General features: G+C 39.7%; 1 protein-coding gene across 3 annotated transcripts; it reads left to right on the top strand.

The window, feature by feature from the left end:
- Positions 1-444: 444 nt before the first annotated feature.
- SLC17A5 (solute carrier family 17 member 5) lies at positions 445-24,557 on the top strand. Of its 3 annotated transcripts, none has more exons than XM_055810837.1 (11): positions 445-679; positions 4,067-4,263; positions 6,123-6,356; positions 6,886-6,973; positions 9,876-9,962; positions 11,197-11,315; positions 12,190-12,348; positions 14,768-14,900; positions 16,178-16,325; positions 21,196-21,286; positions 22,845-24,557. In XM_055810837.1, the coding sequence occupies exons 1-11, from the start codon at positions 619-621 to the stop codon at positions 22,980-22,982; spliced, it is 1,455 nt and encodes a 484-aa protein (XP_055666812.1). In that variant the 5' UTR covers positions 445-618; the 3' UTR covers positions 22,983-24,557. The 3 variants fall into 3 exon arrangements, with proteins under 3 accessions (XP_055666812.1, XP_055666813.1, XP_027646612.2); XM_055810838.1 differs by lacking the exon at positions 445-679 and adding an exon at positions 1,080-1,100; XM_027790811.2 differs by lacking the exon at positions 445-679 and adding an exon at positions 1,253-1,745.
- The last annotated feature ends 745 nt before the right edge of the window (positions 24,558-25,302 follow it).

Here is a 25,302-nt window from a genome sequence, read left to right as displayed (position 1 = left end):
AGTCAGCCAGCCAGCCAGTCAGCCAGCCAGCTAGTCAGCCAGCCAGTCAGTCAGCCAGTCAGTCAGCCAGCCAGTCAGTCAGCCAGTCAGCCAGCCGGTCAGCCAGCCGGTCAGCCAGCCGGTCAGTCAGCCAGCCGGTCAGTCAGCCGGCCAGTCAGCCGGCCAGTCAGCCGGCCAGTCAGCCGGCCAGTCAGCCAGCCAGCCAGTCAGTCAGCCAGCCAGTCAGTCAGTCAGCCAGCCAGTCAGCCAGCCAGCCAGTCAGCCAGTCAGTCAGTCTGTGAGCCCCGCCTCGCCCCGCCCCGTGGGAGGGGGAGCGGGAGCGGCCGCCCGCGCCCTGCAGATGGCCGGGTGGCGCGGCCCCTGCCCTCACCAAAGATGGCCGCCGAGGGCGGGCCGGGAGCGGTGCCGCGCTGCGGCTGAAGCCGTTTCCGCCCGTCAGTGCTCATCACATGACCGCCAGGGGCTGCAGCTGCCGCTGGCCGGCACCGGCGGGGCACAGCACCGCAGAGCAGCGCGGGGCGGGCGGGCTGCGGCGCGGGCAGCCGCACTGCCGTCCTCTCAGCGGTGGCGGCTGGCGGTCTGGCCCTGGGCGCGCTGCGCGGTCCGTGTGGCAGCGAGATGGAGACCGAGGAGGGAGAGGACCGCACCCCGCTGCTGAAGGAGTCTCAGCCCGGCACGGGTGAGAGAAGCGGGAGGCGGCACCGAGGGCAACCGCCCCGGCAGACCGCGCCGGGCCGAGCTCCCTGCTCGCTGCGGACCGGCACCGCCCGAGGCCGCGGAGCCCGGCACCGCCTCCCTGGCGGTGCCGCGGCCCGGGTGTGGCGGCGTCGCGTTGCCATGGCGCCGCGCAGCTGCGGGGCGCGGGCCGAGCGCGTCCCTGTGGGGGCCGGGGCCTGGGCCCGGGGCTCGCAGGTGGTCGCGGCGCCCCAGTCAGCGTGGCGGCCGCCCGGCTCCCGCGGGCCCGGGAGATTCACCCCGCGCTCTGAGGCGCCTGTGACGTTCGGGGCGCGGCGGGAGGCAGGTGCGCAGTGCCTGCCCTCGGCTCCGCGGCCCTGCCGTGAGGGCGAGGGGGCAGTGCCAGCCTAAACGCCCGCCTAGCGGTGAGTGACTGTGGGGGTCTGCCGAGGTTATGGCAGTATTTCATTTTCAGACAGAATTTGAGTAGGACTAATTGCTTGCTTTGGAAGTATGGAGAGGAAGGAAATGGGAGTATGGAGAGGAAGGAAGGTGGGAGAAGGCACGAGGATAATGATAGGAGATGAGGGTCGTTATAGGGTCAGGGCTTACAGCACAGCTCACATGTTTAGGGAGGTGCCTGTGCTGCTTTGTTTCCCGGAACGTGCAAACTGTCAAGAGTACAGTGTGATTTTACATTTCTTCAGTATGCCATGCAAAAATACTCTAACCTACTTGAGAAATGTACAACTGCAGCAAGAGGGGCTGCTAAGAAAGTAACTGAAAAGTGCCAGAAAGAGGGAAATTTGCATTCAAGTCAGTTACTAAAGCGATACGTTTTTAAGTTTGCACAATGCACCGTGCTTCACTTGAGGTGGTTCGCCTCACCCACAAGGAAAAATACAGCAGAAGAGCAATTTCCTTTAACTGCCATGCAGCTTGCAGCACAGACCTGTTTTTTTTTTAACTGCAGCTGAAGAATCTTGTTCAACTAGGGCTACGTTTTTTATAAAACATGCCCCTGAAATCAGAATTAACTATGCAGGTAGGACCCAAGACTACCAGTCAAGGTAAGGCCTGGAACATTATGGTTAGCCGTCTTAAACTTTAGGGGGGTGAATGTCTGTGTCTCTTTGCTTATAGCAATCCCCTGAAGAGATGGGTGTCTGAAATGCATCTGGAATCTTCTCGAATCTTCTGTTCTGTTAACCTGATCTAATATTCTCAGGTATTGCAAACACACTTGGTGGAAAGACAGGGAAGCAGTAAGTCAGCAGCCATTTGTTTCAGACTTGCAGATCTATGTATTTGTTAGATTATTATTTTTTTTATGATAAACTATTTACAGTTTAAAAAAATCCAACGTTAGTGATCTTAAGTTCTCGCACTGTCTTGTGGAGCTTGCTCTCCAGACAAGGTGTGTAACACTAAGAGACTTCCAGAGAAGTAATGCATGTTCCAGTTAATCTGCATTTCCAAGGAGGGGTTGCATCATCAGTGTGATATTCAGCCTTCTGTTAATATTGTTTAACCCCAGCAAATACAGGCAGTGGAAAGGTTAAATAGCTTTACCTGTAATTCTATTCATTGTTATAAATTATGTCACTATACATTTTCTACTTAAGACAAATTGCTTTTTAAACAACAATAAGGACAAAGAAGCTGCTTGACTAGTTTTTGTGCAGTAAATGCTTCCTGTACTTGGTGCCTATTGTTTTTAAAGTAAGCAATAAAATCTTGGCTGCTCTCCTTCATGTCATTTAAAAATCAGATATGCCTTTTTCAAATGCTGCTGAGGCAAGCTGCAATTACCACAGGTCTGGAAGACATTTTGCATTTTTGTACAGTAGCCTTACTTATTACTCTTTACTAAGTGAACATAGCAAAACCAGCATCTCTGTCATTTTAACAACTTGTGCAGCCGCTGTGAACTTCACATAAAGTTGGTCAGGGTTAGAGAAATCAAAAATGGGGAAGTTCTACTACTTTCATGGAAAATACAGTCTTGCAGAAAGGCTCTGTTGGTGCCCCCACTGAAAAACACACAATCTCATAGGTTCATTCCTTGTTTCAAGGAAGCTACTGGGAAGGGGAAAGTCTTTAGATAGCTTGTCCACAGGGCATGCTTTTTGATTCTTAGTGCAGATAGAGAATCAAGTCAAGAGACGTACTGCAGCGGCAGAGGAAGCTCCAATGAATCATGTTGTTCATAGGTGTACTTGTTCACGTTTGAATTGTGAACAGTCAGAGAAAGATGAGATCACTGTAGACTGATGTAATATCTGAAGGTGCTGATCCTTAACCGTCCCAGAGTTCCAGGCGTCCAAGTTTTAAAATTTTCTGTCAGCATTGTAGTTTCCTCACAAGGGGAGAAACTCCACCCCCTATTTGTAAATTCAGCAGATTGTTCAAGCAGTTTCTCAACAGTTTGATGGTTCACTCAGGAGGGTCAGGCATTCCCAGCTCATAAAGAACGTCTGCAGAGCTGTGAACTCTATGTTGTATAGATACAAAATGTATTGCCACTGGTGATATGCTGGCCAAGTTACAGCTCAACTCTGATATGAATCTCCTGATACTGATGACCAATCTTTGCCAAATGCTGCCTTGTACTACTGTAAACAGGAATCAATAGCAGTGTTACAGTGCAAAGTCTGATATCTGGGTTTAAACCGCTGACAGAATCAACTGAATGCCACAACACAGGTTTTATGCTGAATCTAAGACTCATTTTCCGTTGTCAACTTCATTGCTGTATGGTGACTTGGAAGCGGGGTGTACTGCGCAACCAGGAAAGTGGTGCTGTTTCACAGTGTTTGCCATTCCCCTTTCTGCTAGTTTTCTCTGATTGGCAGCTGTCAGCAAATGCATATTCCTTTATAAGCCAACTTAGAGAAGGAAAACTTGTCCTAGAAAACAGCCTGGAATCTCAATGACTGTTTTTAACACTGGTTTAAGTCTCTCTTTTTCTTGAACCACTTCCTGCTAATCTTAGAGGGTTGTGGTTTTTTTTAGTGCAAAGTTCTACGTTGAATAAATATTACTGTATTTTGGAGAGGAGTTTTTGAAACCGTGTTTCTAGATCATTTCTGCAGACCATACACCATGTTTCCACTGCAGTCCCTACACTTGTGTGGGTAGCTACCAGTTGTCTGAACCGGAATTAGATTTGTTTTGCAAGTCAGTAGAAAAGTGGGCTTTCCACGCTCCAGCCCCCAGCCTCTACACCTATAGAATACACCCCTGAAGACTAGAATGCTTAGCTTGGTTTCTTGCCTATATTTTTTATTACCCATAAATTTCTGAGATTACTAGTAAAAGCTACTTATCAGTAGTTCCTATTTTGTTAGGTTCTGCTAAAACAAAAATTTCTCATTTGCTTTCATTTCAGTCCCTGCATGCTGCTCGGCTCGCTACAATCTAGCACTACTGGCCTTTTTTGGGTTCTTCCTCCTGTATGCATTACGTGTGAACCTAAGCGTTGCTCTGGTGGATATGGTAGAACCTAACACAACCTTAGCAAAGAATACGACTTCCAATGTGTGTCCAGAGCATTCTTCCACCATAAATGTTCCTCGCAACACAACGGTGAGGTCTGAAACGTATTGTCCTGTAATGTGGCATGTAAAAGTGTTTTGAGTAGAAGTCTGTGATTGATGACTCATGCTTAGGTGGCAAGAGAACAGGCTGTTTGTTACCAGATAGTCTTGTCAGTGGTTCTTTTAAAGCTATTCTGAATAATAGCCTTAAATGACGAGCTAATTCAAAAGTGCTGTGCTCAGGGTTAGGGTTTTTTTACATACATCCTTTCTGTGCTATTCCTTACCAATTGACCAATCTGACCTTGTAGATCTACTGTGACTCACTGTTTTATATGTCAGCAATCAACTGTTACCGTTATGTCTGTGTCAGAGCTCACATCACTGTTCATATTTGCCTGTTCTTCATACAGTCTCCATGGCGTGAAGTTTCGTTACAAATTAACATGCAATATCTTTCTCCTCCCTTCTTTGATCTCTTTCCTCTTTCCCAGATCATGATTCTTGTCTTCATATCCTTTGTCTCTGACTTCTTTTCCAGTAATCCTTAAAATCACTTTTCTTAACTGAACAGAACTGCTTTTAAAAAAGCCAAATCATCAACTTTGTGAATTTGGACTTGCGTAGATCTCATCTTATAATTGAAGTTTATTACTGAGCATTCTTCCTGTCTTCCTGCCTTCATTTTGTTTGCTTGGTTTTGATGACCAGAGGGCTGGAGCACCTCTTCTGTGAAGACATGCTGAGGGAGTTGGGATTGCTCAGCCTGGAGAAGAGAAGGGAGACCTTGTAGCAGCCTTCCAGTACCTCAAGGGGACCTACAAGGAAGCTGGAGAAGGGCTTTTTACAAGGGCATGTAGTGACAGGACAAGGGGAAATAGCTTTAAACTGAAAGAGGGTAGATTTAGATTAGATATTGGGAAGAAGTTCTTCCCTGTGAGGGTGGTAAGGCACTGGAGCAGGTTGCCCAGAGAAGCTGTGGATGCCTCATCCCTGGGAGTGCTCAAGGTCAGGTTGGATGGGGCTTTGAGCAACCTGGTCCAGTGGGAGGTGTCCCTGCAGGGGTGGAACTAGATGATCTTTAGGGTGCCTTCCAACCCAAACCGTTCTATGATTTTATGATTTAGAGGTCATTTATTATTTATAATGAGCAAATTATAATTGTGAACTTTATGGGAAGAAGATTTTTGTCTCATCACTTCTGCGAAATGTGTACTGCTTATTTAGATGCTCATAAATTGGGCTTTTGGAAGTGATCCCAAACTTAAGAATCACTTTATTGGGCAACAGTTCATGTCTTCTTGCTGGCTGACTTCATAGCTTCAGGCCCCTTATCTCAGTAACCTTTGTTTTTATTACTTTGCTAAACTCATCTTCCCTCTGTTGTTTGTTCCATTATTCTACCTAACCTAGTGAGTCCTGTCCTTGGCTGCGCTTTCTTTATATTATATTTAAGCACTGTATCTCCTTGTTTGCTTTTCCGTCCATAAATGTCCTGCAGGAAGAGCCGTTTTCTAAAGCATGACAGAATGTCCACACTGTGATACAGAAGTGGGATTCAGGCTCATGCAGACCACGTAATCTGTACCTGTGTCACCTAACCCAAGCTGCTTAGAACTCAGAAAGGGGTAACTGCCTGAGCACTTATATTTCACGCTGTGAAGATTTTCATACTTGGGCTAGAGCAAGATGTGTCTGGACAGACTGTGAACTACCTGAATTTGCTTTAAACACAACTTTGAACACAGTACAGATATATTTAGAGATAGGAGACCCTAAGGAGGAGGCCACAAAGGATTTGTAATTTAGGTATAAAGGACTAAATGATGGCTCAAAGTTATGTAATATATGGTCAGAGAAACTGCTATTTTGAACTTACTGCATTTTGTGGGTTTTTTCTCTTTTTAGGGGGAAAAGTATTCTTGGGACGCTGATACTCAGGGATGGATCCTTGGTTCTTTTTTCTATGGCTATATTGTTACTCAGATTCCAGGAGGATATCTTGCAAGCAAAATTGGAGGGAAGCTATTGATGGGGTTTGGCGTCTTTGGTACATCTGTATTCACCCTGCTTACTCCCTTAGCTGCAGATCTGGGAGTTGGCTACCTCATAGCTGTCAGAGCCTTGGAAGGACTGGGAGAGGTAATCCTTTTTCTCTGTGTAACTTGAAAATGTATTTGAGTAGTTTATTAATAAATTGTAGTTATTAGACCCTGTAGGTGTTGGTATGCTGGAGTAGTATTGTGGCTTTTGTAGTAAGCTTTTTTTTTTTTGGTAGCTTTTAAGTAGCTTAGTTTTAAATTTTTTGAATAGTTAAAAAGTTTGCACTGTATTTTAGCCTAAGCTTTTCAAAGGACACAAGATTTTATTTGTAATGACACTTGAGACAAAATGAGAGTTATCCTTTCTCATTTTTCAGAAACCAGGAACCCAGAACAGTATTGTTTATATTCTTGCAGGTTTTCCAGTATATACAGAATCAAAAGCAAGAGAAATTATTTCTGCCTCCTTACTCTCACCTTGCACGCTTTTTTTTTAAAGTGGTTTCTTGCTAAACAAGAAACTAACAGATTGTACTACTGCTTTTTAATTAAATATGCTTCGAAACATGCAAACTCCAAAGGAGTTGTAAAATTGTTGCATTTCAACAGAATTAAATGTTGTTTTCTAGGGTGTTACCTTCCCAGCTATGCATTCAATGTGGTCTTCTTGGGCTCCTCCACTGGAACGCAGCAAGCTTCTTAGTATTTCATATGCAGGTGAGAAATTCCCACGCTGATAATGGGATTATACATTTTTACTGCAGTAACAGGGAGGATTGACTTAAATCAAAGGGATTTACATTTAATGTGGAAAGCATAACATTGAATTAAATATTACTTTGCATTCATTATCTTCATTTATTCATGGCTTTTATAACCCTGAGAAAAAGATCTGCAGCTAAGTATAAACTTCAGTCTAACTTTGGTAAAAAGTGGTGCAAATAGTTACTGTGAAGCTGATTAAGAGAAGATACTGTAAATAAAGGAGACTTAGTATTAGGAACAAAAACCTGGAGGCAGAATCACAGGATAGAAATGTTTGGGGTTTTGTGGGTTTTGTGAAGTGTTTTTGGAGGAACTCAAGGAAGAAAATGTCCAAGGTCCCAGGTCTTGTTGCAAGAGCTCCCTGTCAGAGTCCGAAACTCTCTGACCAGAACTCAAGGAAGAAAATGTCCAAGGTCCCAGGTCTTGTTGCAAGAGCTCCCTGTCAGAGTCCGAAACTCTCTGACCAGAACTCAAGGAAGAAAATGTCCAAGGTCCCAGGTCTTGTTGCAAGAGCTCCCTGTCAGAGTCCGAAACTCTCTGACCAGAACTCAAGGAAGAAAATGTCCAAGGTCCCAGGTCTTGTTGCAAGAGCTCCCTGTCAGAGTCCGAAACTCTCTGACCAGATTCTCTTAGATATTCTACACGTGGAAGGTGTAATATTTGATATCAAATTTGCTTGTTTGAAGATATTTGACGTTACACAGGATTTGATTTAGCAGTGTGATACAAAATATATGAAAGCACAGTACAGATGTAAGTTAACACTTGGCAAAATACAACAATTGCAATACACATTTGGGTTGAAGGCAGCTCAAGTCTGTTGTTCTCTTAGAAATTCTGCTTAGTTGTTTAGTTTTCATACTTGATGTTGGGCTGATGCATGTATTCGCTCCTGTCATGCTGGTCTGGCTAACTCAGGGAAACAGCCACACTTTGAATGAACCTGGGGAGAAACATTTGCACCACCAGCTGATTCACTTAACTGACATAGCTGTTTATCTAAAACAAAGGCCACCCTCTGGTCCCCTCTGTTGAGATAAAGTCGGCTTTCTTCAAAACAGCTGTGGGCAGTCACACCCTGCATTATTCCCTGAGCTTCACTGACACATTGCTTTTGCCCATCTTCACTGAGCCTTTGCCTGTTCTAGGGATTTATTGGCCAGTCACATTGTGGGGCAGATGAAAAGCGTAGATTTCTAAATTTACTAGTCAAAATTGATGTTATTTCTTTGAGGATGACAAATTTTGCAATCACTTAATGATGTGATGGTTTGTTTCACTCACTCTTGTTAGTATAATTCTGTTACAGCTTTCCTATTCGGCCTGGGCTTCGTCAAGAAGACAGGGCTATATCATGTAAGTTGTGGCTAGTTTCTCAGGCAGCTAAACCAGTCTAGTGACTCACTTGTGCTAACAGGAATGAAGCCTTGACCCTTTCTTCTGCACATTTCCCCATTTTCCTCCTAGCCAAGTGTCTCATTCCTTCTTTTGTGCTATTTCAGGCACTCATCAGACCCTTCCATGAGCCACTTTAACCTACCTAATGCAGCAGAAAACTTTTTCTCTTTTTTGTATTTGTTTTTGGCCTTAATAATGAATTAAATCTGCTTTAAAATTATGTCTCTGTCTGAGAGCCAGCGCACAAGCAGAGAGCACAGAGCTGGGAATGGCTTCTACTGCATTTAACAATTGGGAGCTTTTAAACTGTCCTTTTATATCTTGTGAAACTATATGCTAATGTACTAGTAAGAGGAGTCTGGGGCCTTGAACGGCCAATTGTTAAGTCATGGATGGATAAGGCATCTTGTGTAAACTGCAGTGTTTCCTTTTCCCCACATTTTCATGGTTAGCAGTCATGTGATCTGTGGTTTATTTAATTATGATCATATTAATTTTCTAAGAGAACGTATGATTAAGATTATATGTAGTTGTTGTTTTGATTTATATTTTGTATGACGTATGTGGTTTTGTTGTTTGTGGTTGAATTTTTCTGCCTCAAAAATAATTGTTTCCATGAAGATGGAATCTAGGCAGCCAGTGTATCAACATAATCTAATGTTTTCTAAATTGAGATTAGGTTTGGAGAACTGGTCATATAACCAAAAATAAGAGGCAAGGTCTGCTATGTATCACCAGTAGAGTTCCTAAGTATGTAAATAACATGGTTTGGGTTTCTGGTTTAAATTTGGAGTGGAGGAACCTGCCATCCTTTGCAAAATGTATATTGAATTATAAACTCATAGGAATAGTTCTTTCCTGCTTTTGGCTTGTATCTGAACTGAAATCTACTCATCTTTCCCTTTGTCCTTGCCTGGTCCTACACCCTGTTGAATTCAGGGACCATGGGATTTGAACCTACCGGTTATATGGATGTCTTCTGGCTCTTGTTTCTAGCATTCCTGTTTCTGTGGAGGTGGTAGTAGTTAATAGAAATGCAAACAGATTACCAGTCACACACACAAAATATTATACCCCCCCACCCCCGCCTCCCCCAAGTCCTCAATTATACTGTGATCAGCTCTCTTGTGTTTTGCAGCAATTCCATTTGACTCACTTGCATTGTTTTGGATGTACTAGAGGCATCACTTTATTGGAGACAAATGTGCCAAGAATGCCTGTCTCTTATTGCTTTTTACTTGCAATTTTGGATGCTTAGGGCTTGTTGGCTCTGTTTATTTGGAGCTGCCAAAGCAGCTTATTGTGTCTGTGTTTCTCTCAGCCCCATACTGGGGTGATAAATCTTTTCTGCATGATTTATTACAGAAAAATAACATAAGTGATATGCCACTTAGATCTCCTATAGACCCCTTAAACTACTTTTTGTTTTCTGCTTTGTTTTGCTTTCTTCTGGTAGGTGCACAGCTGGGAACTGTTGTCTCTCTACCACTATCTGGTTTAATTTGCTACTATATGAACTGGGTTTACGTGTTTTACATATTTGGTAAGTGTTTTTTCAATTATTGAAAGTACAGCCCATATTCTTTTTTAAAAGCATGATATATTATAAAACTTATTTTAAACTTTAAAAACATGTTTGACATGTAGTGTTGCTGTTTTATTCCTCCTGGGAAATTAGAGATACTTAGTTACGTAGATTCCTGTGTGTGGCTCTGTAAGTCTTGCTTCCAATGAGCAAAGCTGTCCCTGAGTTGGACAAAAGCTGGTACAAGTCAAATGTTCTTAACTCTCCTGCCACTTGGAACAGCAGGCTGAAATTTCTTATTTGAAGTGTGAAATTGAGTTAATAACTTTAATCCCAGGAACACGCTTCTACTCTGAATACAAGAACATGTGAAAAGTTACTGCTGCTTTAAATGGGAACTGTGTGGAAAATCTAACAGTCACAGGAACCCTGAAGGAATGCCCCAAATGCAAGGCATAGCATGTTTGCTGTGAGTTATGTTCTAGAAGAAGCTCAAACACAGAAAATATTTTCTAACAGCGTGTCATGTTCTAACTGATGTTTTTGTAGGTCTGTTTACATGTCTGAGCCATTTCCTATAATGCATGGGGAAGGGAGAATCAGAATAAAAGACAAGGGTTACACTTTCCTCAATAAAACCACCTCCAATTTTTGTATAAATAAAAAGAATTCAAAACAAAGAACTGGACAAAAGTAAATAAGTTTACAATGCTGTGGTTATATAAAACTATAGTCGATTTGGACTGACTATTAAATAAGTTACCTTTTTCAAGTGACAGTTCTGGGATTGGCTTAAAGAAAAGGAGGACTGGTATGTCAGTTAAGCTCTATGTAGTGATATTCTCTGTATGTGCACAAGTATTTTTTGTGTTTAAACCTAATGTGATTTTTTATTTCCTCTGGGTGAGCCATATCCTTTGTGGCCATTTCATGTGACTGATAAAAATACAGTATGTGTGTGTATGCAACTTTCTTGTTGTGTGAGGCACTTCCACAAGTGGAAGGAAAAAAACCTAACCAAAACCACTTTCCTGCTTAGTCCTCTTTATTGTTTATTACTTCTAAATGTGTATTGTTAAGACACTTTGGGGAACTACTGTTTGTAAGTAGATAGAAAAATAATGTTAATTTAAAATTATATTGGAGTATTTGGAAAAAAACTTGCAACTAAGTAATCAGAGAGTGTCATTCACTCGACATAACTGCTTATGTTTTTATTTCTATCTTTTCACCCATCTTCTCCTAACAATAGGTGCACTTGGTGTATTATGGTTCTTCTTCTGGATGTGGTTCATTAGTGATACACCAGAAACTCACAGGAACATTTCATGTGCTGAAAGAGAATATATACTCTCTTCTCTAAAAGATCAGGTATAGCACTTTGTTATAATCATACTTAAGTGAGAATGTAAACCACAAATATTGTCATTAGCATCATGCTCTGTTGATGCCTACAAAAACGTCCTTAATCTGAGATGGAGACAATGTTTGTCAAACAAATTAAAAATGTAGTGCAGTTGTATAAGTGAGAAACAATCAGTAATCAAACAAAGCATTTATAATAATGCCTTTTGTCACAGACTTTGTTGTGGGGCTTTTTAAATAAAAAGCTCAAGTCCATCACTTCTCTTTAAACCAGATCCTGACCTGTATAATGTCTTTAAACTTCACAATATTACATTTTACAACTTCTTTTCGACGTGTCTTCTAGAGTAAGGAAGAGATTACTTTTTGCTGAAAAAACATTTTGAAAATGCTGATGAGCCAGTTCCTAAAGTGTGAATAAGAGTTTATTCCTGTGATTGGGAATATGTATTTACAGCCTGTGAAGCTGGCTGAGAGACCAAAGTTAGTATCTAGCATTAAGTAGGACAGATTCATTTAGATAAACACGTGAGGGGTGACTTTAAATATTTAATGATTTATAGTAAAAGCAGGAGGCAAAAAATGTCAACAAGGGAAATCATACTTTTTGAAATTCTGATTACAAAACAATAGTAATTGGTTTACTTTGCAATAGTAAACAACAGAACAGTAATGTACATTAGTATATCTTCAGTGAGAACTGAACACAGTAATTCATTCATTGCTGATGACTTGCATCTATTGACAGACTCCTTGTGCCCTTCAGAATGAATGCTCAGCATAGATTTAGGTAGGATCAAAACACTATATTTGCTAAATGTTCACGTCAATGTCCTGATTACACTTTCTCTTCCCTTTTTCTCTGTCTTCTGCTTGCTAGCTTTCGACACTGAAATCTGTTCCCTGGAGACCTATACTGGAGTCCCTTCCACTCTGGGCTATCGTTGTGGCACACTTTTCTTATAATTGGACTTTCTATACTCTTCTTACACTCTTGCCCACCTACATGAAGGAGATCCTGCGGTTTGATGCACAGGAGGTAAGATAAAAATATAGTCACTTTCTTCTGAATTAAAGAAATTAAGTAACGGGGATCTTCTCTGCTGTTTAGAATAGAGCAACCAGTTTAAGAACCTTGGAATGTAGATGTATAGCTGGGAAATAGTAAAATAAATCCTTACAATTAAGCAGATGCATAAAAACTGTTGCCTGCCTTGTAATTTCCACTTTTTTTTCAGGACTTACTTGACATTTAGCTTAATGCTAGCTTTCAAGCTCATTTTTTTGGCTGAAGATGCATATTACTCATTTTTACCTGCTCTGATTTAAAACAATAACTATAAAAATATTTTTCTCTGGTTTATGGTTTGTATGATTGCTTCAGATTTTATACGTGTTTTATGGCTTCTGAAATCCTATCTTTATTTCTTTGTTCACTCATAAAGGAAAACATTTCCAGTTAAAACAGAAAAATAAAGCTAAGGGAATAATTAATAATTGAACAAGTGGCATTTTTTAAAGTAATTTAAGGCGGGGGGGGGTGGGGAAGGGAGGGCCAGGGTGGGAAGCTTCAGTCTGATTGCATACCTTTCCAAATCATAATTTTCTTTCCTTCCCTCAATGAGCAGGGTAGATAGGATGAAACAAAGCCATTAAGGTCAGATACAGTGCTCTTCAAGAAAATTTTTAAAAGTGAAAATTACTCATCAGGAAAAAATTATGAGGGCAGGGCATGTGGAACATTCTTATTTATAGCAATTAATTTACTGTACTGGTCTTTCTTTAATTAGAAGGTTTTTGATAGCTGTACCAGCTTCTCCAGGTAAACTAAGCTTAAGTAAAAACGTGCTCAGAAATTTCAAGAAGTTTAGCATAGTCTTTTCCTGTTTTAACACATGAGACTAGTTTAGAGCAAACTGAAGATGCGCACCATGCAAGAAAGAGATGAAGCCAGCAATCTTGAGAGAAAAAGATGGGGAGTCTCCATGTTAGAAGAGAATGTTGCAGTAGGCAAGCTGCAAAATGGCTGGAAAAAAAACCACACCTGAAGTTGCTGGTCGGGTTCCTTATTATACCTCTTGAGGGAATACCTGCATAGTCATCTATGAAAGTCATTTGCTACCACAGCCCTCAATTGCAGGTGTTTTACAAAATGCCACTGCATTAAATGCTAATAGGTTCTGCTCTGAAGTGGTTTCCTGTGTCTCTGGGTAATGTTTCTTCTTTTTGGAGTGACTTAAATTCACTTGCATAATGGTGTTGGACTAACTTTGTTGCCAGCTGTTTAGATGGAAATTGCATTACTGTTGAAATATTATACAGTTGCTACTGTGTAGTGCACCGGTTTCCATCCTATAATAATGGGATAGGTTAAAAATAATGCTGTGTCTTTGAACAGTGCTTCAAAAGAAGTTAGGGGGTTTTTATTACTGAGACTATATTCTCTTTTTCAAAATTTTACTTACTGCTTTTGAAAGATGAGCATTGGAATCTAACAGGCAGCATGTTTGAGTTCTGATAGAGTGGATTTCAGGTGGGAATGTGTTTCTCATCTCATTTAAAAATAAATTTCGTAGGAGAGCTTTCACTTCTGCTTTGACAAATACACATTTTATAATAGTATATAGATGTTAAGAGTATTTCTATCCAATAGCTATCCACATACCTCTTTTTAATCAGAGATTAAGTCAAATTATAGCTCTGTTATCAATAATTTCCACAATTGTATGGAAGGGCTGGAAATTTATGCAGTTTAGTAGAACCACTTTTTTCCCCTCATCAGAAAAACCATGCAGAATCGGGCAGAAGGCTCTAAACAGCTCTTGTTTAAAGTAGTGGGAGTTAACAGGTGACTCCACTGTAAGTAATGTCAAGTCCTGAATGATAACTTTACTTTGGGATCGTGGAATGTCCAGCCTCGTTCTCATGAAATACCTACTTCTGACTCTTGTCTGTGATTACAGCCAGCATCAGATGGTGCAGCAGATAGATACGGGATAATGTAACGTGGAAGAATTGTAGCAGTACAACCCCCGGAGATTCCATATAACTTTCAAAATTCTGAATAATATTTACAGCTTCTACTTGCTAAAGTAACTCACTCAATAGCCTGTCCTACTTGAAATTGGTGTTTCTGGAAACTTGTGTGATCAGGTCCCCAAGATACCTTTATGTATAGTTTTGTTTTTCTTGAACTCAATTGCTGATTTCAATCTTTGAGTTTTTGGTCTCGCTGCATTAGTAGTTATGGATTAAGTCATGCAATGGAGAATTTACACATTGTTAACTTCAAAATGCTCTGCTATTTCTCTCTTATGGTAACACCAACAATAGTTATGTGGGTGGGTGGTTTTGACACCTCTGGTTCAGTCTCTGTTAATGCCCTAGGACAAGTGATTTTTCAGCATATTGAATTGTCATTTCATTGTCTTAACTGTCTTTTTTTATCTCCTTAACAGAATGGGTTTTTGTCTGCCCTACCTTATTTTGGCTGCTGGTTATGTATAATTCTGTCTGGGCAAATTGCTGATTATTTACGGGAAAAACAGAACTTGTCCACTGTTTGTGTTCGCAAATGTTTTACCCTAATAGGTAGGTGCAAGTATCATCTCTGTTTGGAACATACCACCGTATCAGTCTGGAAAAATGAAGGGTTTGGGAGACTAGTGTGAAATTCTGCTGTGAGACTAGGCAGGATTGTGCATGGCTTGAGAGGAGCAGCTTTATTTGTACATTAATTTGTCAAGAGTAAATCCTATCTTTTTCAATTAAAAACTAGACCTATTGGTTAAGAGAATGATAAGAGATTGCCAGAAGCTTTGTTTAGGTCAAGATACATCATTCTTATGATCAAACTGATTAAATAAATGGTCAGGCAGAATCACCATTAAAGTGGTGATGATTGCTTGTGAATGACTTTCTCAAACTGAGATGGAGTATTGTTCTGCGTGAGCCTATTCCCAGCCCTGTTTTGTTCAATATTTTGTTTATTTAAGACTTAAGTAACTGAATAGGAATATACTTGCAAAATTTACAGTTGCTACCAGGGTAGGAAGATCAAATAGAATCCAAAATAGTCTTGACTATTTGGGAGATGATCCAAAATCACCAAGAGATCAACAAGATTGGGTTTTTAACGAAGACAGGTAAAAGGTTGTATTTAGGAAGATGTTGATTGCCGATTAAAAGAGGGGACAGTGGAAAGAAGGGATGAGAGGGGAGATTCACATAAGTTGCAGTCTGCTTGCTGTGTGCCCATCCTTGTTCCTTCTTAATTCTGCTGATTTAATTGTTTTCTTTAAAGCAGTTCCTATAACAAACTCTCAAGCATCTTTTTTTTTTTTTTTTAAGTACAACTCATTCTAGAAGCTGCCTACAGGAGAAATATGCATACATACATATATGTATGTATGTCTTTATATTAAATCTTCCAGCTTTATTTTATTATGGTCTGTAGAAGTCAGTGTTTGTTCCTGAAGCCTGGGGAGTTAAATGGGGATCATTTCTTTGCAGCGCACTGTTCACCAATGTCAGTGTGGCTCCTGTTATTTTTATAACAATAAATAAAACTAATTTGTTAGGTCACTTTCAGTATCTGTTCATTTTTGTTGAATTTTTATCTAGCTGAAGTTTGTTCTTTGGAGCTAGGGTGGGATTTTCTTGCTCTGGCTACAGTTTCCTGAGGCAGCAACAGGTTTGCGACCCATCTGCTCTTCCCTGCTTGATGCCCACTGTCACGCAGGTAGTGCAGTGCTGGATCTGTACACTAGGTGGTAGTGGAAGTTATATAGAAAATGTATGCACAGCATAGAGGCTTTTAATGTGTCTCATATTAAAAGTCCATTGACTGCAAGATTTCTGTCTTAAAGGAATGATTGGACCTGCGGTGTTCTTAGTAGCAGCTGGATTCATAGGCTGCAACTATGCACTGGCTGTTGCATTCGTAACCATATCAACAACACTAGGAGGATTTTGTACATCTGGCTACAGCATCAACCACCTGGACATAGCACCTTCGTAAGTATTGCTGAAGCTATTGTTAGTGCATGTGATACAAAAAAAAATTCAGTGGTCATAAATTTGTTGCTGGGGGTGCCTGGGAGACTTAACTATGAAACCATGTGCTGTACAGACCTGGAATGTAAACACTGACAGCGACTCAGGTTTACAGGATTAAGCATTGTATTTGCAAGAAGTGGAAGTATGGTAGAGGGTGTGATAGGAACAACAGTTTAGAACAATTCCATTTTTGATCCTGCAGTAATAAGTGATATAATTCCTGTAATCATATTTACTAGATTTTTATCTTATTTGATTCAGGATCTTAATAGGACACTTTTTGGAACAGCACGATACAATTAAATATTTCACTCTTTTAAGCTTTACCATCAGAGCTATCAAAATTTAGCATGAATTACCATATTTAAGCACTGTGATACAGGCAAATTTGTATTTGAAAAACATTCTATGCATCAGTATCAAAATCTTCTCATGAGTAGGTGACCCATTATCAGCAGGTGACATATCAGATATGTACAATTGCTCTTAAATGACTAACTTTTAAGAAAGGAAAATTAGACTTGAGGCTGTAATTTCTCCACTGTGTTACAAATTCACGATCTGACGGATCCTTCAGTTTCCTAAAAAGCATGGATGTGCATGTATTTTTTTGGAAGTCCACACAAGCATTCTTTGCACTAGTAAAAGTACTTTGCTTTGTCATTCATTTACCCGTTTGTGGTATCACTTAGATATGAGTAGGGTCAAATGACTTTATGACCAAAGAGGGGAGTGTTTCTCTACTAATGTGTAAAATGAAAAGAGTTGAAGTGTAAGTAAAGAGGGGGGGGGACCCATTTCATAGAAATGTTACCTAGAAAACAAATCTTTAAATCTGGACAACTTCTGGGAAACCTCAGGTCCACATTGAAGATGGCACCCAAGCTTTGGCAGTTGGAAGGGTGGTGGTCATGTCCACCACGACATACAAGTTTTGACTTGACAGATGAATATGAAATAGTGGGAGCGCAATCAGTCTTGGCAGATGAGATGAGGTACCAAGCAAGAGGGAAGGTGTCAGTGGACAGCTATTAACAGCTTGTACTATGAATTGAATATGAAAGTAAGAAGAATAGTTTCTGTGCTGTGCCTTGTTTTAAATCAGGTAAAATCACAAATTTATAAGATGTAGTTAAAGCAGTGCATCTGGGGTATTATGGGGCCATTATACAACTTCTGTTTCCAGCTTCACTTTGCAGAACTGCAACGGTTAATTTCCTAAAAATGTAGAACATAACTCCAACTTGTAGTCAATTTATTTTATGTCTCTGTTTAAAAATACAAAACATAAGCATTAATGTCAAAAGGCATTACTACTGTAAGTTACTTAATGGCAGAATTTGGGTAACTCTCACAGAGTTTGCACGTGTTAAGTCAGATTCTTGTGAGGACCATGTTCATACCCTCTGGCTTTAGGAATCTGGACTCGTCTTTAGTTATGAAGAGTGGTGGGAACTTCTTGAGACTGGCTCAGACTACATCATGTGTAAAGGGAGTCTGCAGCAGCTGGAGTCCAAATTTAAACATCTCGGCTGAGAAGCTGATGTTGGATCCAGTGAGATTAACTGAGGCCTAGGTTATTTATTGCTTGTTTTTGTATCCATCTTCAAACTATTCAGTTCTGGTTGGCAAAAATTACTCAGAGTTACTCAGAGTGCAGGCAGAAGTCAGTGGAGCTATGCTTTGGATATATGAACAATGCTGTTAAATACTTTTAAAATGAGACCCGAAGGATCTCAAATCAAGCATCCAGTAGCCACATACATTCTTGGCCTATGTTTTCATTTCCTGTCCATAGGATGGGTTTCACATTGTCACCCCCTCTCAAGAGTGTTGGGAAAATAACCTAATATTGTGAAAAGTTCTACTGAAAAGCATTTGGGATGATTAAAATTCTACTTGCAACAGCTGAATAGTATGCAGAAAGCAAGGTTTGGGTCCATGCATTGAGCAAGTGAAGTGAAACAAAATATTAAATGGTGCTCATTAAGTGAATATAATTCATCCTGTCCACTAAGTGCAACAGAGCAGTCAGAGGAAAAAGGAAATCATGTAACTGTAGTGTGTGCCTGTGTGAGGCATATGCACAAGGATGTGTGCAGGTGACAGCTGAGGTTTCTAGAACTAGGATGTTGTATGTATTTTATAATTTGACTGATACTTCACTTTGCACTTATTTCAAGGGCAATGTTGTATATAATGGTATACAAAGTATTTTAAGTTGTTGAAAAAAGCCACAAGAAAAAAATAATGATGCATGTCAGCAGGCATAATTAGATTCACCACATGAACTGCTGCTGATCCCTCTGACCAAATCCCACTCTATCTTCCTACCCTTGACAAAGTCCTGCTTTTATTCCCTTTGCATTTAAACAAGACAAGCTCCTCTAGCCCTTCTTTCCTCTCAGATAGGCTGAAGGGAGGAGTATACTGGTGCCTTGCTGATAGTTGAGGGACTTTGGCCAGGCATCACCTCTATAGGTGAATGGTTGCATATGCAGGAAGACTTTGCTGGATGGCAACATGGTCAGGCTGGATGCTGTTTTATTGAAATTGATGGTTCTCTACTCAGCACATGTGTGCTTTAATTCAGAGTAAATCTGTCCAAATGAAGATAGAAGGAAAAGGGCATGTCCTTGTAACAAAGGTCATAGAAAGATACCTTCTTCAAATACAAAAATATAAAACCATCTAAGATGAGAGGGAAAAGATAACTTATGTACACACACACTTAACTTTTTGCAACTCTCTGAGCTTTGTTGGATGAAATGAAGGCAGACGTTCACCAATACATACATCAATACATTGCCATGGTTACGATTTTTAGTAATGCTGTTAGCATGAGCCCTCATAGTATTCCCATGGCTCTGTTATACACTAAGCACTTTGCATAGCTGGGTTTTTTTAATCATGATTTTACTACTAAACTGCTTTGCAAGTCGACTTGTATTTGGTTATCCCCACTATGCCATAAGAACCAGACCAACAGCTTACTGTTGGTCTTGCTCTACAGACATGTCATTTTTTTGCTTTCCCATTTTGTATGGGACTCTCCGTTGTGCTAAGGGAGTGGCATAGCAGTTATCTGCATCAAACAGTAAGCATTATCAAGAATGTAACCTATGTCAGGAACACTGAGCATAACCAGATGCATTTAGCCAGTAATTGGTTGCCAAAGATCTTTGGCGGCCAGGGACACAAACCATGTTTACTTTTGAAAGTGAGTGTTAGCAGTATTGTAATGCTTAAACATGTTCAAGACAAAATTCATTTGGTTTTACAGAAAAACTCCATTTAAAGCCTTTAAGTATGTGCTTTTTTTCCTATGGGAAACTTCTAGGCTTTCACATTCAGCTTCATAAAGGCTTATTAATTCTTAAACACTTTCCAAGGTAAGAGGACTGCATGCTACATCTGTAAGAAATAAAGATCGCTATCATTAAGGCATTGGAGCTCAGTCTAAAATACAGTGCTGTGCTTTAAACTGATACGTAGCGTTGACTCTCAAGAAAACAATCAACTGTTAGGCTAGATAACTGATTCTCTTTCTCAGGAAAAACCACCTGTTTCTCCAATATTGTTGGACTGGATACACATATTACAACCTTTTATAACAATTCTGTATGGTTGAATTTTTTTGTTTTGGTAAACAAAAATGTCAAAGCTATGCATCTCTCTTTAGAGAGAATTATGTTTCTGTTGTGTTAAAATTGGTGAAGACACAATTTCACTCTGCTAAACAGCCTAGAATGATCACTGGGCAATAATTTCTTTCTCCTGTGGTAAACTGCAACTATTAGTATTTCATGTGTTTCTTCAGCCAGCAAATCCACCTTGAAAATCAGAACCGCAGGGATCTGTACTCTGGTGTTTGGGAGGTCAAGGTCTGCTGTAGAATGTCTAACTCTTATTTCTCTTCAGTCTCTCTCACAAGTCTGCACTTGTGGTACAGTTTCAAACATCATCTTTTGGTATTGCAACACTCCTGTGAGAGAGATCTTTAATTGCTTAGAGATGAGGTGCTGAGACTCAGATATTAAGCAAGTTACTATCTTTACCCATCAAATTCTTGCTGCTGCTGGTGCATATGCATGCACGTGCGTGTGATAGCAACACATTCATGGAACAGGAAGCCTCAGAATGGAGCTGCAGGAATGGCAACCAGCAAAACTGGTTAATTCAGACCCATTCCCCATTGGCCTTGACCCACAGAACGCTGAAGGGAAGGATTGCTGCAGTGCTCTGAACTCAGGTCTTTGGAGCACACGGTCTGTAGTGTAAGCAGGGATACCCATCTGCACTGGTGATACTGCCTTCTTGGCAGACACTTTTTAGTAATGATACCTGAACCAACTCTTATGTTGCCAACCAGCATTCTGTCATGCTCCTTATCTTTCACCTTCCAAGGCATGTAATGTTTGTTTTCTAACTTCTCCAATGGATCCATTCCAGTTTGGTTGTGGTTTAGCAAAGGGTACGTGAGTTTGGATTATGGATCCTGAGCAAAGACTTGAGTAATTTAACTTAAATTCTGTCACTAGCCTCTGGAAAAGAGGGACATATAGAATCATTTAAGTTGGGAAGGACCTTTAAGGTCAAGTTCAACTGTTAACCTAACACTGTGAAGCCCACCACTAAACCATGTCCCTAAAAATGTACATACCAAGTTGTCAGTGAGTTCTTATTAGAATAAAAGCAAGCCATTCCCACTAGAATATTTGTGTTTTAATTTGTCTGTGTAATAAAGATGAGGCCTATGTGACAAAATTGTTTCCATGACTGATAAGCAGGATAAGTTAATAAGCAGTGTTAACCATTTCTCTTACAGGTATGCTGGAATTCTCCTGGGGATCACAAATTCTTTTGCTACTATCCCAGGAATGGTGGGGCCAGTTATTGCCAAGAACCTCACTCATAACGTAAGTCTGCTTACTATTTTTTCAGTTGTTATGTTTTTATCTTCATTGAATGAAAGTTCTGTCGTCTTAAGTCTGCAGCCATTAAATGAAATCTGGGTTATACATGTAAGTTGTACTGTTCCGTTGCTGTGAATGACTTAATTCCTTGCCTTTATTCTTCTGATTCTGATCAGGTAAAAGATACCTGATTACTTAAAGGTAAAATCCAAGACCTATGTAGGACTTTAAAATATTAATGATTCATCCCTTATATTCTGTAGGAATAAAATTAATATGTGTTTTTCACAGTAAAACTCTGTAAAAATGCCAACTAGGTAAGACAGTTGTGGTATTGTTTCAGCAAATTAAGACAAGTTCTTACTTGCTCTTTTTAAAATCAAGCTGTCACACGTGTTGAGTTGTAAGGTCAACATTTGTCAGATGAATGAGAAGCTAGATTCAAATGTGTGGGTTTTATAATGCATCCCTTTGTCCTAATCCTGTAATGTGCGTACATTCTAAGATGTGTTAGTTTCACAAGACACCTAACTTTAACAGTGTTAGATTTTACTTCCAAGATGGTTTAGTTAAAGGCTGGGGCAGAAAAAGGGAGCAGAGTTGTTTGAGTAATTTATTTTTTTGTTAAATCAACTGTATGTCTTATTCTAAAATCCTTTAAGAAAGGAAGACGGGAGGAATAAGTTTATTGATACAACTAAAATTTTGGAGTTGGTGATCATTCCAGTGATTTCCTTAAAAATAATATTAAAATGTTCATTTATACATGAGTTCAAACAAATTAATTCTTCCAGCCATCTTAACAAGTGGGATTTTTTTCTTGTTTGGTTGTTTTTTTTCCCCACACTAATGCAATGTCCTGGTATTATTCTTGTTTTGTAGTAAGATTGTTTACGGGTTTGTTACAGCAGTCACCTGGAACTAAAAAAAAAATAATGTTTAAGACGTCTACAGATATTAATTCTTTACTTAAAAAGAAAAGAAACCCCAAAACCAAACAAGCCACAGCTCTTTGCTACCCATGTCTTAAGGCCTTTGTTAAACACTAGAGTGTAGAGGATTCCTCTTGAAATCTGAGTAAAGATAGCTACCTTGTTTGGGCTAAAAACCTTATGATTCTGGCCTATCCACCCAGTAGTCGTTAAAAACAGCAAACTATATAGTGTAGAGCATTTCAGCTACTGGGTCGCCTGACTTAAAAGCAAGGTAGTGTTTCCCCTTACAGTAAGATTCTCTGAGTTTGTGTAGCATTTGTGCAAATGTGAATTTTGATGTGAAGGTTCTGCATCTCAGATGATAAACTGATCCAGATAATCCTGTCAGAGCTGTGTTAGACGATCTGTGTAAGCTGTATTATTAAACTGAGGTTGACTATACTGATGATTTGATCTGTTAAGTTTATAATGCTTTTATGTTGCTGTGAAATCATACTGAATAGAATTTACATTTAAATAGGCAAGGCATGTAGCATTGGTTTTAAAATTAGTTTTTCTTGAGTGTGGAGCTGCACATTGACTGCATTTTTTTTTTTTCCTCCCCCCCCCCCCCCCCCCCCCAACAGAATACTGTGGGAGAATGGCAGATGGTTTTCTATATTGCTGCTTCTATTAATCTGTTTGGAGCAATTTTCTTTACATTATTTGCAAGTGGAGAAGTTCAGGACTGGGCAGTCAGTGGATATCACTTGCCTAGAAATTGAAGGAGATGTTGAAATACCAAAGCTGTGCTGAATCCCAATGCGCTAGAATTACGTGACCGGAAAAGTGCCTTCCCGACTGATGCCTAGGAGTCTTCAGAGCTTCTCAGTTAAACTATTTTATCTGTATATCTTTGGTACTGAAAATCATTTGACAGCCTATGTGTGCTATTTCCTAACAAGAAACTACTTGAATTAAATATAATAGTTTCATGCTAAGACTTGATATCAAATATATGATCAGAGACAACTTTTTAAATTGGTGTGCTAGGTTCCAATTCTTTCCAGTTTTTAATTAATATTTTCGGAATTAATGTGTAGGCAGATGTTTGTTGATACTGAAATGAGAGGAAAAAGCAAAGTGATTATGTAGCACTGTAAGGAGGAATAGCATGCAAAGGATTGTACCCAAAAAATGTTTTGATTTCCGTGATGAGATAGGGTTTTTGCTGTTCAAAGGTCTAGAAGAGCTCTAGTTTTCTACAGTCTTTTATAAGGCTTTTATTTTGTCAGTGTTTTAATTGATGTCTAAGAAATGCAAACATAATTTTAATCTATTTTACACACAAGTTTTTGATACATATACATTCCCTGTTTCATGAATACAGCTTCACAATTGATACAGAGTGATGAGGAAGTAAAAGGTACTGTTACGACTGACAGAATAACCCATGTGTTACTGCTCTCTGTGGTGCAGGTTTTTTAAATAGGCCTTATTTTTATTCATCTGTGCAAAGTAGAAGCAGTGCAACTCTGTGGTTTAAATCTAGGCAGTGTGCAAGAGTGAACTAGAAATAGAATATCTGCATGCTTACTTTAAAATAACTTTCCGTTTGGTAGTTCATTTTTTTTCTCTCTTTAAATCAATGCAGTGGAATTATTTCCTCTTGCATGTAGATACATTTGTCAGCTTGTCAAGGTAAATGCCATAAAATAAGGCTAGTGTAGGGAATAATGATGAAAATCAGTACTCTTCTCCAACAGCCTTATTTGTTAGATAAAAGTAGAGTAAAAAAGAACTAGTGCAATAACCTGATGCTATTAGTTTCCTATCAACGTAGAATTTCACACTCAAGAGCATCCTTTGCACAACATGCAGTTAAATGCCACATGGTAGCATTAAATGAAGTCTGTGAAAGCGGCGGCCTTGTTAAGAACAAATGACTGAATGATCTTGTAGTCACAAAGCAAAAAAAATTCCTGTGCCAAAGATTCCTGGGTTGGAGCAATTAGAAAAGAAGAAAAATCACTGGGCTCTGGGTTTTTCATTTACCACCAATCCAAAAGAAAAGCCCAGTACTAAAGTTGCTCCAGTGGAGCCTACCTGCTTTCATTTCTAGGAAATGGCATCTGCCTGTTCTTTTTATCTTTAAGGGCCAGTTTGTTTTGACCTTCCTTGAAGTGTCATGTTCTCTGATGGTGGAACTGTGTTTAAATCTGAGTTTGTGTCTGCAGCAGCATTTCCACAATAAACAGTGTGAAGTTCAGATTAAATTAGTAGTTGTTCAGTGGGAGTATGTTAAAGCTATATTGTGTCTTCAGTGTTTCCACAATAAATGGAATGAGTAGTTACATGTGCATCTGTTGTTGAAAATTACTATCTCCCTGAAGTTAGAACACCGTTCTCAAAGTATGCTGAACAAGATTGGTGACTGTATTAAGGGATGTTTGTTATTTTCCTGAAAAATCACCCGCTTCAGAAGTTTCCTGTCTAGTTTCACAGGTGAGTACTGTCTTCCACCTGACACTGTATTAAAAGGAATAATTTTGCTTTGTGTTTATAGAAATGTGTACTCTTTCAGGAGCCTTGTTTAAAAAGGCGAGGGAAAAGTTTAAAAAAAATGTTTCTTAATATAGATTAATTTATGCCTTTGCTTTTCTAGAGATCATAAGCAGGGCAACATACAGACAGGGTTGCAGTTTCTCTTCTTCTGAAGTTAGAAGCTCCAGCTTCCCATGCTTTTAGTATTTTTCCTTGAAAACAATTCAGTTCAGAATATCAAAATTAAAAAATACATACTTAAGGGAGTAGATGCAGTAAAAGTGAATGTAGACATTCTCTGTATCGCTGAAATGAGCCTGAACTGGATTCAGTTAAAACTCAATCCATTTTGGGCATACCAGCAACTGAGCAGTCCAGAAACTTTTTACTAGCATACTAGATCTTATTTTCTCCTCGTCTAATGCACCATTAATACTTACTTTGTATACTGTGTAACTTCTAAGTGATCTTGAAGGAGGGAAAAAATGCTATAAATCCTTAATTGTTTCTAGACAACGAGCTCCAATTAATTTAGTAGTACATAACTATTTCCAATTTTAC

This window comes from Falco peregrinus, chromosome 7 (genome assembly GCF_023634155.1).
Source record: "Falco peregrinus isolate bFalPer1 chromosome 7, bFalPer1.pri, whole genome shotgun sequence".
NCBI classification, from domain to species: Eukaryota; Metazoa; Chordata; class Aves; order Falconiformes; family Falconidae; genus Falco; species Falco peregrinus.
The sequence above is the reverse complement of the archived record's forward strand: the minus strand, read 5'-3'. Positions and strand labels throughout refer to the sequence as shown.

Coding starts and splice junctions, on each gene's coding strand:
- SLC17A5 (XM_055810837.1), top strand. CDS start 619: ATGGAGACCGAGGAGGGAGAGGACCGCACCCCGCTGCTGAAGGAGTCT. Junction 6,357..6,885: donor CCTTGGAAGGACTGGGAGAG/GTAATCCTTTTT, acceptor GTTGTTTTCTAG/GGTGTTACCTTCCCAGCTAT. Junction 14,901..16,177: donor CAAATGTTTTACCCTAATAG/GTAGGTGCAAGT, acceptor TCTGTCTTAAAG/GAATGATTGGACCTGCGGTG.